This window comes from Malania oleifera, chromosome 11, assembly GCF_029873635.1.
Source record: "Malania oleifera isolate guangnan ecotype guangnan chromosome 11, ASM2987363v1, whole genome shotgun sequence".
Taxonomy (NCBI): domain Eukaryota; kingdom Viridiplantae; phylum Streptophyta; class Magnoliopsida; order Santalales; family Ximeniaceae; genus Malania; species Malania oleifera.
This window is the reverse complement of record NC_080427.1, coordinates 60700425-60719112: the sequence shown is the minus strand read 5'-3', so window position 1 is coordinate 60719112 and position 18688 is coordinate 60700425. Positions and strand designations below refer to the sequence as shown.

At 36.6% G+C, this 18688-nt stretch overlaps 1 protein-coding gene across 1 annotated transcript; it reads left to right on the top strand.

Moving 5' to 3' along the window:
• The first annotated feature begins 1114 nt into the window (after positions 1-1114).
• On the top strand, positions 1115-8551 carry LOC131168222 (ferredoxin-thioredoxin reductase catalytic chain, chloroplastic). The gene is made up of 6 exons (XM_058127514.1): positions 1115-1612; positions 3372-3484; positions 3832-3881; positions 4023-4094; positions 7675-7735; positions 8409-8551. Exons 1-6 carry the CDS (start codon positions 1504-1506, stop codon positions 8451-8453), a joined length of 450 nt encoding a protein of 149 aa, XP_057983497.1. The 5' UTR covers positions 1115-1503; the 3' UTR covers positions 8454-8551.
• Positions 8552-18688: the final 10137 nt, after the last annotated feature.

The following is an 18688-nucleotide window of genomic DNA, read 5'->3' as shown; positions in this document are numbered from 1 at the left end:
AGGCAAAGGTTTCCAAGGATTGAGATGCCTACCCGTCCATACAAGTAGCATCCTTTGCACTGATACTAAGAAACTACCTAGTAGAGCACTCACCTTTTTCAGCAAGCCCCCGGTGGTATGATTACCTCGCCGCATGCACACACATGCATTCACAATATGCTAAATGGTGTCAATCACTTGGTATATGATTGATGCATAATTAAATTATTAATTTTAAAAAATTAAAAATGAAAAAAAATAAATTAGGGAATTTGAAGATTGATACTTTTTAATTTTTTTTTAAAAAAAAACATATTCTCTTCTAGAGAATATTATATTCTTATGGAGTAAAATTTATAAGAAATGAATAAATTTAATAAGAATTAAATACATAACTCAGTTAGTTAGAGTCTCGTACTGATAATGTGTTATAAAATATGCAAAAAAATAAATAGAAAATTAAATAAGACGAGACAGAAATTTTACGTGGTTCAGATATACCTATTTGATGAACGGATGAGATTAGAACTTCAATATTTTAAAAAAGTATTACAAATTAATATATAACTGGTATTGCACAAAATACCTCTCCATTTTCTTTTATATCTCTCGTCTTCTTCTTTATTTCTCTCTTCTTCTTTCTTCTTTCTTTTTTCGCTATGTGGGAGGAGGCTTTTATAGCCTTCACAAACTAACTAATATTGATTTTGTTAGTGCAAATATACGGGTAGGTCCATATAAGGACATGAATTAGTTTAGACATATGGGATAGGTTTATGAGAACATGAATTAGTGCAAATATATATAACAAGTTCATGGGGTTCATGAAAATATGAATTAGTATAGATATAACATGAAGAGGTTGACAAGATATGAACGGCGAACCTCATCCATTCATAATATTTATAATTAGAGCACGCACGCACACGATTATTATAAGTTCTAAGATCTTCCCAAATATGAATTAGTACGGATATAACATGAAGTGATAGACAAGAGAATGACGGCCAACCTCAACCATTCATAATATTTATAATTAGAGCGCGCACGCACACGATTATTATAAATTCTAAGATCTTCCCATCATAGTACACATCAGACCAGCAGCTCATCAGCCAACGAAACCTCGCTACTCCTCCGCTGTCCTCTTCCCAGTGAGTTAAAAGGGACTGGCAGGTATTACTCTTGATTTGTTTTCTTTTGGTGGCAAAACGCTGCGTTCAAGGTGGGCCTGATGAACTAAGTGGCACCATCCTAAGCGTCCATCACTAAACGCTCCAAGCGGGCCCACATCGAGAGATGAGCGCGGAGCACCTAACCTCTTCTCGGATAGCCGACTACCACCGAGTACGAGTGGCTCAGTACATTTCCGCTCCGCCTAATATCCGAACGAGTGGCGGGCACTGCCCCTTCAAACCCAAAGGCCAAATCTAACTCTCAAGTCAATACTTCAAAATTAAAATCCGCGATATATATAACTTGCGGAGTACTAGAGTGTGGGTCTCGTTACGGTCTTCGGTGGCGATGACTCTTCCGGCAACTTCCTCCTCCCCCGCCTGCGGCGTCGGCATGGCGGCCTTCGTTTCTCCTCCGAGGCGCCTCCATCAGCCCCGTGCTGTCGTCCGGGCCACAGGTATATTGCTCCCTTGCTCCAAAGCTCTCTCGTTTTGACGTCAATGGAGGGCGTGTTTGGTTGTTTGAGTTTCGCCTTCGTTTCCCTAAATTTTAATGTTCTTTTGTGGGTTCCTATGTTCGAGTTACTCATTTGTGTGAGGTTTTTGTCCAATTTTTTTTGTTGATGTTGTTTTTAGTTTAGTGCTTGTTAATTCACGTGGCTTCATCATTTCGGCTTTCGGCGAAGTTTAGGCATTTATTATGATAACTTGCTTGTGGTAGGAGATGAAGTTGAGGTGGAAGGTGGTGAATTTTCACACTCGTTTGATTAAATAGGTACGAAACTAATGTAAGTTAGAGAGGAACAGTGCGACCAAACTCCACTTTCGATGGCCTTCGAAAAAAAAAAAAAAAATCACTAGCAATTTTTTCATACCTGAAGGCTGTTCTGACTTCAGGTTTTGATTGGGTTTTATGTGAATTTGGGCAAATTTAAGTATAGTTTTGTATTGTGCTTTGTTCAAATCCACACAATTCCAAATACTAGCTCTGGGCTCCAAGCTCTAAATCATGGGGTAAAGGAATAAAATATTTGTTTTATCACATAAATATGAAATATCCATAGAAAGAAATCTGTGGTCTGGTTTTGTATACAAAAATTTACATATTTAAGAAAGCTTTTGCTAACTTCATTACTCACTAATTCAATAATTCTACTTACTAATGAGAAAAAAATATCCCTCTATGATTATATATCATTATAGGGTTGACTGTTGAGTTGTAGGTGTGATCTGCAGTTAGGTGGTAGTTGTGAAGCAAAATTTATATTTATTAACAAGATTCTTTTAGCTTCGTGGTATCCCCACTAATCAAAAGGTAAAGATGTCCAGACATCTGTGTGAATAACAATCCACCCTGTTCCTTTCTTTCTTTCTAATCCTTGTTTTAACTAGGAACCAATTTAGTTTTTAGCTCTTGGAGATATCAGTGACAAAAATAAAAACCACAAACTTGACATTGCACATTGTTATTCAGAGTAGAGCTTGGATAAAGTTTTGGAAAAATAACTTTGACAGGATTACTAGAAAATTCTCTATCTTGATAATTGAATCAGCTTTTAGCCAATTCATGCGATAGCATTTATACTAGAGATGAAAGAATCTTCTTGTGTGATGATTACATATTTTGTGATTCCTTGAGAGATGAAAAGAAAACCACAAAATTGACGGTGCACATCGTCATTCAGAGTAGAGTTTGGATAAAGTTTTGGGAAAATAACTTTGACAGGATTACTATAAAATTCTTTAGCTTGACACTTGAGTCAGCTTTTTGGAAATTCATATGTAAGCATTGATCTTCTTGTGTGACAAATTACATTTTTTGTGATACCTTGAGAGATGAAACTTATTTATGCATCCCTTAATTGTGATTATATAGTTCTGGTGTCCAACCTCTAAATCACCACAAAGGCTAGCCTTTTTAAGCTATAGATGAGAGCATGCTAACGTTAGACTTTAGCACAGAAGGTAATTTCCTTGCACATCTTGCCCCACTATAATGTTGCCAACCCTTTCATGGTTACTTGTATTCTGCCACTATGAAATAGTAGTATTGCATATCCTGTCAAAATTACTTTGTGGCTTTGTTTTGTAAAGCTGTCTATGCCCCTCATATGTAAATCATGATTGGTTTATGACTGTTAGAACTTATTGTGTTAGTGGAACCAACAGATTTATGATTACGTTTATTAATAAAATAACTTATCGTGTGTCTTTCAGTGGAACCTTCAAGCAAATCTGTTGAAATAATGAGGAAGTTCTCTGAGCAATACGCTCGTAAGTCTGGAACATATTTTTGCATTGACAAAGGTGTTACCTCTGTTGTTATTAAGGTATGGAGTCTTGATATTCTTTGTTTTAATAAAATATTAGAATATTTAGATCTACCACAGCTTTTAGATAAACAGACTTGATCTGTGTTCTATGTTGATATATGCCATTCTTTATCATCTTCGCTCTTTTATTACCTTTTGGATGCTATCTTGAGGATGCGTCTCTTTGGGGTTTGGAAACTGCAGTAGGGAATAAGCATGTTGGATTAATATCCATATTTAAGACCTACTATTTATTTATTTATTATTTATTTGGCACTAAGTATTTACTGCACAACCATATATTTATTTATTGTGTGCATAGTATGGCAATATAAATAAAAGAAACTGATCTTGGAATTATACAGGGTTTGGCGGAGCATAAAGATTCACTGGGTGCACCACTTTGCCCTTGTAGGTAAATATTTTCTGTTAGATATTATTCTTGACCCCAGAATTTCTTGCCTTTTTTCTATGTTCCTCCCAACTTGCAAACCTACAATGGAATCTACATGAATATATTCATCTCGTGTTATAAATGTCTTCCCTTTTGTTTCAGGCATTATGATGACAAACCTGCTGAAGCAGGGCAGGGCTTTTGGAATTGTCCATGTGTTCCCATGAGAGAGAGGTAAATATGTGTACCATTTTCAAATTTCTTGACCTGCTGGATTTTGGATTTAACATAGTTGTAATGCTCTAAGTAAAAGTCAATATTGTTGGTACTAGATTATTGAGATGAAAGTTATCCAGCCAATATTTTTCTTAGACAATAGCCTGATCTTGCTGGCTGCCAATATTCCTGTATAGGTGCTTTGTATCTTCTAGAAAGTATAGGTTGCCACTTGATTAATATCTCTTTCAACCACCGGTTCCTAAGAATGTGATTGTGCAGTACATGCCTTAACAATTAATAATGATTTTGAAACTTGATACTTTCACCTAATGTAACTACTCAATGACTGCACAGGGAATTGCATTGACAGATTTATGTGAATATTTTTTATATGAAAATATCATGGTTTTAAATCGCGGTAGCGGGTAGCGTAACGTAATGGTAACAGGTGTAACGGGAAGCAGGAGTAGCGGATGTTACATAACGGGAAGCGGGTGTAACGGCCATGAATTTTTTTTAAGCACGCATAACCTTGTGCATATAAGCGTACTTGCATGTTTTAAGCTTTTGGCCATTCTTAGAAAGGGTTTTAGTGTATTTTGGACCCTTTAGTTCGAGTAACTAAGTTATTTGGTAAGGGCAACAAGTTTACATTTGTTTTAAACCATCATTGATAGAAAATTACGGGTGTGCGCGTATTTATACTTCTCATTGTTCTTATCTGTGATAAATTCTTATGTGTGCTAAATGAATTAATAAAATAAAATACATTATACACTCCATTAATCTATTAGACACATAAGACATACGAATAATATAAATATAAAATAGCTAGAAAAAAAAGAAGGTTGAAGTTGAAAAATGAAGAACATAAATAACACATTACTAATATTATTAAAAAAAAAAATTTCTTAACAAGTTAGTATTTTGAAATTGTTAATTAATGCATCCATTGTGAGTATTTAAAGAAAAAGTAAATTTTGTATCATTGTCATCCTCATTATAATCTTTTCCACCTCTTGCCACTTGGTATATTGATAATGATATATGAAAGAGAGAGAAAAAGTGAGAAGAAAAAGTAAAAAATAAAATATTTTTTTGGTGTAACAGTCCTGTAGTGGTTACGTAACAGCCGTAGCGGCCTTTACGTAACGGTCGCGGTCCGTAACGGCCGCTACGGCCGTGATTTTTCTTCCCACTGATTTCGCGGTGTGTAACGGTATCGGTAAACCAAAAAACCTTTACGTAACGGTGTTACGTAACGGTCACGGCCTTTATTTAAAACCATGGAAAATATTGAAGCGGCTGTGCTGTTTGCATGGAATCTGACAAATGAGTTACCTGTAACATGGTGTTCAACTATCATTTGTTGAAGACTAATATATTAAAAAATAACAAAAACTAAATTGCCTTCTTAACCAAAAAAAATGAAATATACTTTCTTGTTGAAGTATCTCCCATTTTCCCTGGACATTTGATTTCAAGAATGTAACTCCCCCCCCCCCCCCCTCTTCAATGATTAATTTACTGTCATGTAGCCAAATAAAATTTCAAAAATGGCTATTTTTCCCTTGGCGCACATGAAAGGAAACAACATAACAATGGCTAGAAATTGATCCCCAATCATAGAGTTTGCACTTTCTTGTGTGGAAGTGGGAGGGATTACACAATTTTGTCAAGAAAATTTATAAGAAATACTTTTATTCATTTTTATTTTCTTGGGTCCAAATTTTAATGTTATGATTTCTCAAGATTGGGAATAAATTCTAGCCATTATGATGCTATTTTATGGCATCAAGAGCAAATAGTCAATTTTTGTAAATTTTATTTGGCTACTGGTAAATTAGCTGGAGCAGGTTTAAGCATCCCAAATGTCTAGAGCGTCCATTGGATTTTTAAGCCCTTGAGGAAGGTCAGTGTCTTTTTATTCAAACTTGTAGGCGATCAGTGTCTTTTGCCCTTTAACTTGTTACATGAAAGATTGAAAGATTTTGAAAGAAGAGTAAATACTTTTACATGGCCTTGCTTAGCTTAACATACGATATAGTTATCTCACTGAATGTGACAGATTTTAAGAAAGGTGATTGGTAATTTGCAATTTGGCATCTATATTGAATTGACAACAACTATGACAACAACTAATCCTTCATCCTAAATATGGAGTTATAACCTGCATGAGAATAATTAATGGAGGCAATTGAGGTTCCAACTATGGGAGGCCTATGTTAGGGTTTGTTTGGAGTCTCTGCCTTCTTTTTATTCATTTTGGATGAAAACCTGTTGGGTGTACACAAGTTAAGGTCCCATGGTATATTTAAGTGTGTTGTGAGCATTGACTTTAATTGACGTGAACACCAAATGGTTAAAATCTTGGGAATTCTGGAGTAAATATCTTGACAGGATTATCTTATCAAAATAAGTAGTGGACTGTCACTCTGAAAACAGGTGAGATTTGAGCATTATTAGTTCGAGTCATAGAAACTACCTTTGTTGTTGTGTTCATCTGGCTTTCCTCAGCCTTGGGGGTTGCCTCCTGTTTTGAGCTGCTTTTGTTACACACACACACTGATGCCACACAGCCTTGCAAGGCAAAGATGCTACATGAGCGCACCCAAGACACACACATTGGGAACAATGCTAACCACAAGCCAAATTTAATTCAATAATCAACCCTGCCTCCAAATGCTTACAAACCACGACATGTAAATATAATTAATTAGTTTCTCATTCAACTTTCCTAAATTCTGAAAGGCATACTTCCCTAATTTGCTAAATGGAAATATTGCGTCAACCAAATCATAAAATAAAAACAAAGTCAAATCAAATTTGGTTCGCTCAAGAAAAATATCCAAATGTTATGTCTTTTAAGAATTTAGGACGGCAACATGTACTTATTATATATGGCAGGTTTTAAAAGTTTTTGGAGGTGGGGTTGGTATTGATTTGAATTAAATTTGGTTTGTGGTTAGGGTCTATACCCCGAGTGTGTGTGCCTTGTCTGTACCCATGCTGCATCTTTGCCTTCTGAGTGCATGCGACATCACACCCACGCTAGATATGCAGAACACTACTTCTGGGGGTTGCAGTTTCAAATGATGAAAATTACCTTTTCAAAATGTGGCATAAGACTGCTGCATGCCTGTCGCACAACTCTGACGTGGCATGGTTGCTTTGTGAACTGGCTTATATGTTTGTTTTTGTGTGGAACCTGTATCAAGCATGCATGTTCATGTTTATAATTTATTTTCAATTACTTTTAACACTATAGTGAAAATTTTGTTAATGTGCCTGAGCCATGACTCCTTCTGTGGCATTGTAAAAGAATTTTAATCTATAATTATACATTTCTGCTGGACAAGGGCAACTCTCTCTGCTTGAATTATATAAATGTGAGATAAGCCTGTTTTGGATATGTTTAGGTTGGTTATTAATTTTGTTAATTTAACACATTATTGTGATGGGGAAGATGAAAGTATGGGGGGCTTCAATACAGTGTTTTATTTTTCACAAATAGTAGTTTCCTATAGTTCACAATTTCATTATCATAATTACTTGGTCTAGCCTTTATATTCTACCTCAAATATTGCCTTGACAGGAAGGAGTGCCACTGCATGCTTTTCCTCACACGAGATAATGATTTTGCTGGCCAGGACCAGGTAACTTCATAAAACCATCCCCCTTTCTCATTAAATTCATTTGGCAAATACCAATAAAATAAGTAGACAATACATCTGTTCGAAAAGATTAACTCAGGCACATTTATGATGTTGGTCTGCCCCTTCCCCCCTGACCCTGCATTCGGGCACTGGGCTGCCTTGCTATATTTTATGGACCTGTTTCTATAGTACTTTAATATCTAGAATTAATTTTTATGGATTAAATGAAGTCATTCTATATAATTTTTTTAATCAGAATTTAAATAAAATGACAATGTGAATTTAAAATTTAATTAAAATAATAGTATCCGTCATTTCTAATTTTTTTGAAAAAAATAATAAGTCATTTAAAAAATATCATTTTAACCATTTTGCAATTGTCATGTACAACAAGATTGTTCTTGGAGCATTTAAAAGTGAGTTTATTGAAATAAGGAAATAAAATAATTATAATAATATTTTTTTTGGTTATAATATTGTTTTAATTTATATTTTTATTATTCTTATCAAATTTTTGAGTGTTATTTGATTCAAGGACAAAACTGAACGAGTTCAACTAGGTTTTTTAATTTTTTTTTCAACTTTTGAAAATGTTATTTAATATTTGCACAACATTTTAGTAAGAGTTACTTGCGCTCGCTCAAAGAAGTAGAATTGTTTTCTTACCTTGCAGACCATCTCTTCGGAAGAGATCACAGAAGCGACAACAAATATGTAGCATTGTTGTGCCTCAAATTTTCTCACTGTAACAACGATGATCACTTGTATGTATATTTGTGTGTTGATAAAAAAATAACCATTCTGCTTTTGTTACTAGTATTAGTATCCCCTCTCTATTTTTGCTTTCCGCCATTACTCAGCGGACAAAGTTCCCCAAAGGTCTGAAGTGTGGTTTACAATTAAGTCGCTGCTGATTGGTATTAGGACTGATGGATTTTGGGAGTCTGGTTTTAAATATCATGAAACTTTTCTGTGACTCATACTGAACGACAGAATTGAAATTAGCATTGGGTTCACCTTCCGCTTGGTTTGATTCAGCACCGAGGACTCGATTGAGCACCAGAGTACTTTGGAATTCCAGTTGCCTCTATGGCATTTTTAGTCACGTTTTCGAATATAGTTTTTGTAAAGTTTTCTGTATTCGGAAACGCTGGGATACGATGAATTAAGAATTTTGTATTTAGTTAAATGTTTTCAAAAACCTGCTTTTCAAAATATATTTGAAAGCAGCCGATGCAAGTTTTTTGAAATAGATTTTTTGGTAGTATTTGGATACATGGATTTGTAAATTGGTTTGGCTAAATTGTAAGATAGAAATAGAATTCCAAATCAAATTCAAAATTTTTTATTTGGATCACCTTAAGTGATGGATATGAATTCGGGGATATTCCAATTTAGTTCCTAATCTTGGCATGTAACAAAGTACTCTTAAATATTGTCACCATATAAAAAATGCTAAAAATTATAGTCAAAAAAGTTCATGTATAACCAAAAATTAAGGAGCTATTTTACTAGGAAAAGGTAGTTTTCATTTTTCATGAAAATAACATAATTGAAAAAATTCAACATCAACTTCTCGAGGCTTGGATGCATGCAAAAAAAAAAAAATAACGAAAAACTTAAAGTTCAATATCAGTTAAAATACTTGTATCACTCTTATCTATTAAAGTATCATATATCATGTTGATCAAGACGCAACAATATGTACCGTCTTTTTAACTCTTCTAGAAGTGCAGAGTGTCTCAAATTTCCTCTCATCATGCATCAATAGATTCACAACTTTCAAGGGTTGCTTTTGATCCAACTCTGAAACTTTGTTCAACTCATCTATAACCATTTGAGTGATGGGTCTTTTCACAGAAGGTTTATTATTTAGAAACTTGGTCATTGAATCAGCCATCCGAAAACCTTCGCAATCACGTCTAAACTTTTTTGTTTCTTCTTTGGTCATGGATTCGATGAAGCAGAAGCACTAAATCTTCTCACCTAAGGCACATTTTCGAGGACATTTGTCATGTCTTCACCAACTTCTCCTTCATCACAATTCCCGCTGTTAACTAACTATTAATTTGTTGTCGTGTTAGCGCTATCTTCATGGGCTGTTTGTGCTCCTTCCACTATAGCACGCTCCTTGCAATATATGGTGCATATGTCATCTCAATTTTTAATCCTAACTCTACTTTGATGGGGCTTCAAGTCAATAAGTTTCGACAAAAATAAGAAGCATTAACAATATTTTGATAGAACTTCAACTCTACAATATGCATGCTCCAGCATTTAACAATATTTTGATAGAGCTTCACCTATTTTTTTATTTTTTTTTCCAATTGATTTTTACAAATAGTATCAAACAACCCTCTAGAAGTCCCTATTATGTTTAAAGAATAGCATCAAGCATATAAAATTCACACCAAGCAACACATATAAAACTACTTGGACTCGGTCAACAACAATGAGAAAACAGCAATAACAATGAGAAAATAAGCATATATTTGCAATGAAAAAGAGGCAGCAGTAGCAAAGAGTATTACTAGTTTCTGTAAACATTAATATTAATGGCTACTATAACAATATTAATAATAACAATATCGCAGCAGCAGCAACAATATCAGGCGCACCACCATCAAGTATATACTATATATAATGAACAATTATTATCATCATATTAATGCTAATAATGTAGGAATAATATCATGTGCAAATCATGATCTTGATTATGAATTTAAATTTGTTGCCAATTTCACAAGCCCCTTACTAAGCTAAAGATGGTCTTCAACTTCAACAATATAAGCAATATTGCCCAACTAGGTTTACTCAAGTGATAAGGACAACCAAAGTCCCAAGTTTGATTAATTTTCTAAGCAACACTAGCCACATGCCTCAATATTTACACAAATTTAGAATGTGACCAACAAAAAAATATATATACTTCAATTGCAACAAAAGGTCCATGTAGTACAATTAACTTATATACATATAACAATGCAATAATTGATTTTTTTTTGCTTTATGGTACAAATATATGTATTTTTTGTATAAACTATTAAAATTTTCTAATGTAAAACACCCTCACACCTGGAAACATAAAATTCAAACATTAAATTTAATACAAAAACAGAATTATGATTAAAAAAATGGAAAAAAAACAGTCAAATCAACCTAACAGCACCATCTTATCTCCTTGAAAGCCTAAGAAGCTTATTCCATTTAAACAACCCAAGGAAAGTGCCCATAAAAAAGCAAGAACACTGTTAAAAAATATGTTATTTATTTATTTATTTATTGTGGCTTTTATCACAACTGTTGGATTGTCTCTAAATCCAACGGTTGTGTGGTGTAATGTATATGTTTGTAAGCCATGGGAAAAATAGAGTATTGCTTGTCATTTTGTGTAAGGAGAGCTAGAGGGAGCTTTCTCTCTAGGGAAATTTTTTCTTCACTGGTTTGACAGGTGAAGGGGCGTACAGGGGATCTGGGATCGAGGAGAGTCTGATTAGATCTTGTACTGCTATTGTTTCATAGTGGATTTTTCTCCAAATGCACGCTCCATGGACGTAAGAAGGAAATCTTGCCGAACCACGTAAAATCTCTCGTCTACATTTTTTCTTTGAATGTTCTTTGTGCTATTTATTTTGTTGATTGGAAGATTAAAATCATTGCGCATCAACAAGTGGTATCAAAGCACGATTTTGATTGGGTGCAGATCTGATAGATCATATCAGATCGAAAGAAATTTTTTGGATAGTTTTTCTGCGAGAGTGCTCAAAATCAGAGTTGTTCGTTCAAATCGGATTGAGCTACGCGAATTCAGATAAGGTGCTGGAAAATTATTTCGAAATTTTTCAATTGAAAAATTGGATTGAGGTACGTGGATTCAAATCAGGTGTTGGAAAATTATTCCTGAATTTTTTCAATTGAAGGAGGATCATTTTTCAATTGAAGGTGTGAAAAAAAAAAATCAAAAGAAAAAAAAAATTTTGTGGATGAAGAACATGATGAATGGTGCCAAAATTGGGTGACAAACCTGGATTCAAAATCGGGTTGGGTACGGAATGCAACAGGTTGACATGCAGGTCAAGAGGCTGGGTTGCAGACGGAATGCAACAGGTTGACATGCAGGTCAAGAGGCTGGGTTGCAGGTCGGATCCAAGCAAAACCCACCGGGTTAAGGTGCGGGTCAGCATCCAGGTCAGCTAGAACACGTGCGGGTCGCACGTGCAGTGGATTAGGGATCCAGGTCGAGCAGAACAGGTCAGGTCAAGGAGCGAATCCTCCCCATGGAGCGCCGATGTCATGCTGATGTCATCCTAACAGGTGCTAACGTCAGAGGAGAGAGAAAAAAAAAAAAAAAAGAAGGAAAGAAATTGTTTTTTAAATGGCGAGTACTTCAATGGCCAAGTTCGAGGTGGAGCCCTTTAATGGAAAAAATAATTTCAGTTTGTGGCAGAGCACTATGAAGGATGTGTTGGTCCAATAGGGACTAATTAAAGCGCTGTATGGGAAAGACTAGAAGCTAGAGACCATGTCAGATGATCAGTGGGAGGAGCTGAAAATGAAAGCGGTAAGTACCATTCGCTTAAGTTTAGCTCCAAAAAGTTAAATACAGTGTATTGAATGAAACATCACTGGCTGGGCTTTGGAAAAAAATGGAGAATATTTATATGTCCAAGTCCTTAGTTAATAGACTATATTTGAAGAAACAGTTGTATCAGTTGAGGAAACAGAAGTCAGAGACCACTTCAATTATTTCAATAAAATAATCACGCAGTTGCTGAGTATTGAGGTAAAAATTGAGGAGGAAAATAAAGCACTAATTCTGTTGTATTTGCTTCCTAGTTCACTTGATTCTTTGAAAACCACACTACTACTAGGTAAGGAGACTCTTACAGTTGATGAGGGGACTACTGCCATTATAGAGAGTGAGAATTTTCACAAACCAGATTATCCAGGACATGGAGAATGGTTGGTGGCGAAGGGTGAGTCTAGCCAACAGTGGGGCATGAGCTCTAGCAGGGGTAATTGGAATCGAGGGAAATCTCAATCCAAGTCTAGGGGTAAGAATTTGGACCGGAGGAGTGGTTGTTCTTATTATGGGAAAGAAGGGCATATGAAGAAGGACTGTCTAAGGAGGAAAAGAGATTTAGAGGAAAAGAACAGGAAGAAGATTGAGGAGGCTACTGTAGTGGAGAGTGGTTCATCAGTTTTTGATGGGGATCTTTTGACTATTACTACAAGTTCCAGTTACTTAGTCGATATCTGGACTTTGGATTTAGCGTGCTCATATCATATGTGTCCATACAAGGACTAGTTTGACTCCTATGAACCAATCTCTAGAGGGACAGTGTGTATGGGTAATAATGCTTCCTGTGGTATTCTTGCTATTGGAACGGTCAGAATCAGGATGTTTGATGATGTGGTTAGAACCATCAGGGATGTGAGGCATGTTCCATATCTGAAAAAGAATATGATCTCCTTGGGCTCTTTGGACAGTAATGGTTTCTCTTTTTCAGCTAGGGATGGTGTGCTGAAAGTGGCTAGAGTCTCACTGGTAGTAATGAAGGGTCATCTGAGGAACAATTTGTACACTCTGGTGGGTAGCACAGTGACAGATGAAGCTGTAGCTAGTACCTCTTCAAATACAAATACAGATGATACTACTCTGTGGCATATGAGGCTGGGTCATATAAGTAAACGTGGTTTGCAGGAGCTGCATAGGTGGAACTTATTAGGAGGTAATTCTTGTTGTAAGCTTAAGTTTTGTAAATAATGTTTGTTTGGTAAACAGCGTAAGGTGAGTTTTAGAACAGGAAAGCATTCGAGCAAAGAGGTGTTGGAGTACATTCATTCAGATGTATGGGGTCTAGTACAAGTACAATCTCACAGTGGTTCTATTTCTTTTGTCTCATTTATTGATGACTTTTCCAGGAAAGTCTGGGTGTATTATCTGAAGCATAGGAGTGAGGTATTTAGTAAGTTTAGGGAAGGAAAAACTTAGGTAGAGAAACAAATAGGGAAACAGGTGAAGTTTTTGAGATCTGACAATGGATTGGAGTACAAAAATAGCCAGTTAATTGACTTTTATAAAGAAGAGGGGATCACTAGGCACTATATAGTTCCACATGGGCCACAATAGAATGGGGCGGCTGAAAGGATAAACAGAACATTACTAGAGAGGGCAAGATGTATGAGGATTCAGGCTAATCTTTCTAAGTCATTCTGGGCAGAAGCAGTGAGTATGACATGCTACCTGGTAAATAGGTCTCCTTCTGCAGCTGTTGACGCAAAGATTTCTAAGGAGGTATAGACAGGTAAGCCAGTAGATTACTTTGTTCTGAGAATATTTGGTTGTCCATCGTATGTGCATGTGCAGGAATAGGAAAGATCAAAGTTGGACTCTAAGTCCAAACCGTGCGTATTTCTTAGTTTCCAAGAAGGAGTGAAGGGATACTGGTTGTAGGACCCTATGGCATGGAAGGTGGTCATTAGTGGGGATGTGGTCTTCGATGAGGAAGCCATGTTGAAGGAGAATGCTGATAAGAAGTTGGAGTCTGATTCAGCAAGAGTACCTATTCAGGTGGAGCTGGATAGTATTCAGAATTCAGGTATGGGTAATACTCGGACTACTGTTGTTGATTATGTTGCACAAGATACAGCGAGATAGGCTACAGTTCCTTAGGAAATTCCTCATACAAGTGATAGACATGAGCCTACAGGGCTAACCACCGGCAGAGAAAGGAGGAATGTTAAGCCTCCAATCAGGTATAGGTTTGAGGACTTAATTGCATTTTCTCTTATTAGTAGTAGTGAAGATCCTTCTGATTTTTAAAAAGCAGTTCAGAGTTCTGAACGAGATAGTTGGCTTGGAGCCATGGTTGAGAAGATGGTGTCTCTTCATAAGAATAACACCTGGGTGTTGGTTCAGAAGCCCAAGGATAGGAAGCTGATTGGTTGTAAGTGGGTTTTCAGAAAGAAAAAACCTACTTCAAAATCAGAAGGGATAAAATATAAGGTCAGGTTAGTAGCAAAAGTATACAACAAGAAGAAGGTATAGATTAGAATAAAATCTTTTTTCCTATTGTTTAGCATGCTTTTATTAGATCCTTGTTAGCATTGGTTGCCATGCATGATTTAGATCTCGAACAGATGGATGTAAAGACAACTTTCCTTTATAGTGAGTTGGAGGAAGATATCTTTATGGAGCAATCGGAGGGGTTTGTGGAACAAGGTAAAGAACACCTAGTATGTAAGTTGAATAGGTCTCTTTATGGTTTAAAGCAATCCCCTAGGCAATGGTATAAGAGGTTTGATTCTTATATATTGAGGATTGGGTATGTTAGAAGCAGTTATGACAGTTGTGTTTACTTCAGATTGCTTAACAGTGATGTATATATGATCCTTATGCTATATGTGGATAACATGTTGATTGCCTCTAACAGTACTAATGAGTTGAATGTGTTGAAAGCCAGACTACAGGATGAGTTTGAGATGAAGGATCTTGGTGCAGTTAAAAAGATCCTTGGCATGGAAATCATGAGGGACAGAAAATAGAAAAAGCTATGGTTGTCATAGGGTAAGTATATTGATAAGGTGTTGGAAAGGTTTAATATGGATAAGGCTAAACCGGTAAGTACACCTCTAGCTGCTCATTTTCAATTGTCTGCTAAACTTTGTCCTTCTACTGATGAGGATAAGTTGGATATGGCTAGTGTGTCTTATGTCAGTGCAGTAGGGAGTCTGATGTATGTTATCGTATGTAGTAGACCAGACTTGTCATATGCAGTTAGTTTGGTAAGAAAATATATGGCTAATCTAGGTAAAATGCATTGGAATGCGGTGAAATGGATTCTCAGATATTTGCATGGCACTTTTGATTATGGTATCTTGTTTGAAAGTATTGATGATTGTAATGTTCAGGGTTATGTGGACTCCAATTATGAAGTGATTTGGATAAGAGGAGGCCTACTTCTGGTTTCATTTTTACCATGGCTGGTGGTTCCATTAGTTGGAAGGCTATGTTGCAACCTACTACAGCTTTGTCTACTACGGAAGTTGAATACATTACTTTGGCAGAGGCAGGTAAGGAGGCTTTGTGGTTAGCTGGACTGATTCAGGAACTTGGTGTTATGCAGGATAGGTTACATGTATTCTATGATAGTTAGAGTGCGATTCATTTGGCAAGGAATCAAGTCTACCACTCTCGCATGAAGCATATTGATGTGCAGTACCATGCAATTAAAGGTTGGGTTGAAAGTAGTAAGTTCCAGTTATTGAAGATCCACACAGATGGAAATGCTACAGAAATGCTCATGAAACCTGTTACATTAGCTAAGTTCAAGCGCTGTCTGGACTTAGTTAATGTAGTCTCTTGTTGATTATTGATAGAGCATCCCAAAGCGTGGGTATGGAAATGCTACAGATATGCTCATGAAGCATGTTACATTAGCTAAGTTCTAGCATTGTCTAGGCTTAGTTAATGTTGTCTCTTGTTGATTTTTGATAGAGCATCCCAAAGCGTGGGAATGGAATGTTGTTCTTGGCTGTGATTAAAAGCCAAGGTGGAGATTGTTAAAAAAAATATGTTTTATTTATTTATTTATTTATTTATTGTGGCTTTTATCACAGTCGTTGGATAGTCTCTAAATCCAATAGTTGTGTGGTGTCATATATATGTTTGTAAGCCATGGGAAAAAGAGAGTATTGCTTGTCATTTTGTGCAAGGAGAGCTAGAGGGAGCTTTCTCTCTAGGAAGATTTTTTCTTACTGGTTTGACAAGTGAAGGGGTGTACAGGGGACTTGGGATTCAGATCTTGTACTACCATCGTTTTATAGTGGATTTTTCTCCAGGTGCACGCTCTATGGATATAGGCAATCTTGCCGAACCACATAAAATCTCTTGTCGACATTTTTTCTGTGAATTTTCTTTGTACTATTTATTTTGTTGATCGGAAGATTAAAATCGCTGCGCATCAACAAACACCAACCTATCTCAAAGCAGGTGCAAAGGGTGAGAATGACCCCAAAGATGCAAACATTCCTCTCCAGCCAAACATTATAAAGTGCTGTAAAAATAGCACTATTACACGACCAACTTGCACCATTAGATTGTTGTAAACGCCAGCAATCTAATATACAAAACATGCATACAAGCATTTTCTACTTTAACCCTATGCAAACAAGCATGATGATAATACTCTGTAAACACTAGACCTTCTTTTTTTTTTATAAAAAAAATTTTCTAGCTGCAGATAGACCCCTGTTATTATATTTATAAGTGGCAGTTATTAAAGAAATATCTACACTTTCCATTTTTCAATTATTAGGTAATTATTGTAGAGCAGATATTTAGGAGTAATTTGGGATCTTGTTCCTTGACTCATGTATATAAATACACCCTTGTAATGTTGAATGATGAATATAGAAAAATATCTTTCTCTAAATTTAACGTGGTATCAGAGCCATAGGTATTCTTAACCTAATTTTTTCTCACCTTCTTTGTCGCCATCGCCGTCGTTCACTCAAGCCTTCCGTCTCTCTGTTTCTGGCAACAGTAGACATCAGCGAATAGCGTGCTTCTCTCGTAATCCATCTCTCTCTACAGCTTACCCGATCCTGCTTCCTTACGGCCGTCACCATCCCGAACTCCATTGCTAGTAGCAGATTTGCGAGTTTGCACCCAACGATCACCACCACACTCACGTCTCCGACAAGATTTTTTTCGGCATCCTCAGCTTATTTTTTTTTTTTTTCAGGCTCCTGCCAGTTTGTCCTCACGTCCCTCTATTCAGTTCCCCCGTCTTCTCCGACAGTAGTCTTTGGCTAGTGCATCTCCGGCGTTTGCGTTCGATTCAATGTCAGTTCTCAGTCCTGGCTGGTGCATCTCCGGTGCTCCCTCAGTTTTTTCCCATTGTCTTGGCTAGTTTTTTCCAGTATCTTCGGTGCTCGCAGCAGTTGCTCCAGAGCTCTGTTATCCTTTTCGGCGTGTTTCAGACTTGCATGCACATGGTCCTCTCTCAACTGCATCTTTGTTTTTCGGCATCTTTCCATAGTTCTCTCTCGGCTTTCTCACACAGCAATCGCCGGCGTCATCGCTCCAATCATCTCCTCTAGGTGTCTCAGTTCATCTCAGTCTCCAACGACTTCTGGGTAGTCTCGCCTTCTCCGACCTCATCTCAATGCATCATTCTTTCTCCGGCGTCATATTTGTTCTCTGGCATTTTCCGACATCGTATTTGTTCTCTGACATTCTTAGATCAATTTAGCTAAATTAGTTACTGTTAGGTGTGTTCTTGTAGTGGTTGTAGCTTGGAATTAGCATCTCCTTCAATTGGACGTCAACAACGCTTTTCTCCATGGTGACCTCAATGAGGAGGTTTATATGACCCCTCCACCAGGTTATTGCAAACAGGGGAGACTCGTGTTTTTCGTCTTTAGAAATCCCTTTATAGCCTCAAGCAAGCCTCTCGCAATTGGTTCTCTTAATTATCCTCTATTTTACTTGTTGAGGGTTTCACCCAATCTCAGGCCGATCACTCTCTCTTCACCCACTCTCAGGATCAATCTTTTACTCTCATACTTGTTTATATTGATGACATTCTCATAGCAGGCAATGACCTCTCTGATATTAGCAATTTCAAAGCCATGCTTGCTCAAAAATTCAAACTAAAGGATCTTGGAAAATTGAAATATTTCCTTGGCCTCGACGTTACTCGCTCTCCCACTGGTATATTTCTTAATCAAAAAAAATATGCTCTTGACATCCTCACTAATAGCGGTATCTTGGTGCTTATCCTGCCATCTTTCCCATGGAACAAAATCTCAAGCTCAGTAATACTAGTGGTGATCTTCTCTCTGATCCAAGCTCGTTTCTGCGACTCGTTGGACGTATGATATATCTTATCATCACTTGTCCCGACATTGTATTTCCAGTCAATATTCTCAGTCAATTTATGCACC

What these genes read in the sequence shown, in the direction of transcription:
- LOC131168222 (XM_058127514.1), top strand. Translation starts at nt 1,504, where the DNA reads ATGACTCTTCCGGCAACTTCCTCCTCCCCCGCCTGCGGCGTCGGCATG. An exon ending in GCACCACTTTGCCCTTGTAG is followed by an intron (nt 3,882 to 4,022) that starts GTAAATATTTTC and finishes CTTTTGTTTCAG; the next exon opens with GCATTATGATGACAAACCTG. An exon ending in TGTGTTCCCATGAGAGAGAG is followed by an intron (nt 4,095 to 7,674) that starts GTAAATATGTGT and finishes TTGCCTTGACAG; the next exon opens with GAAGGAGTGCCACTGCATGC.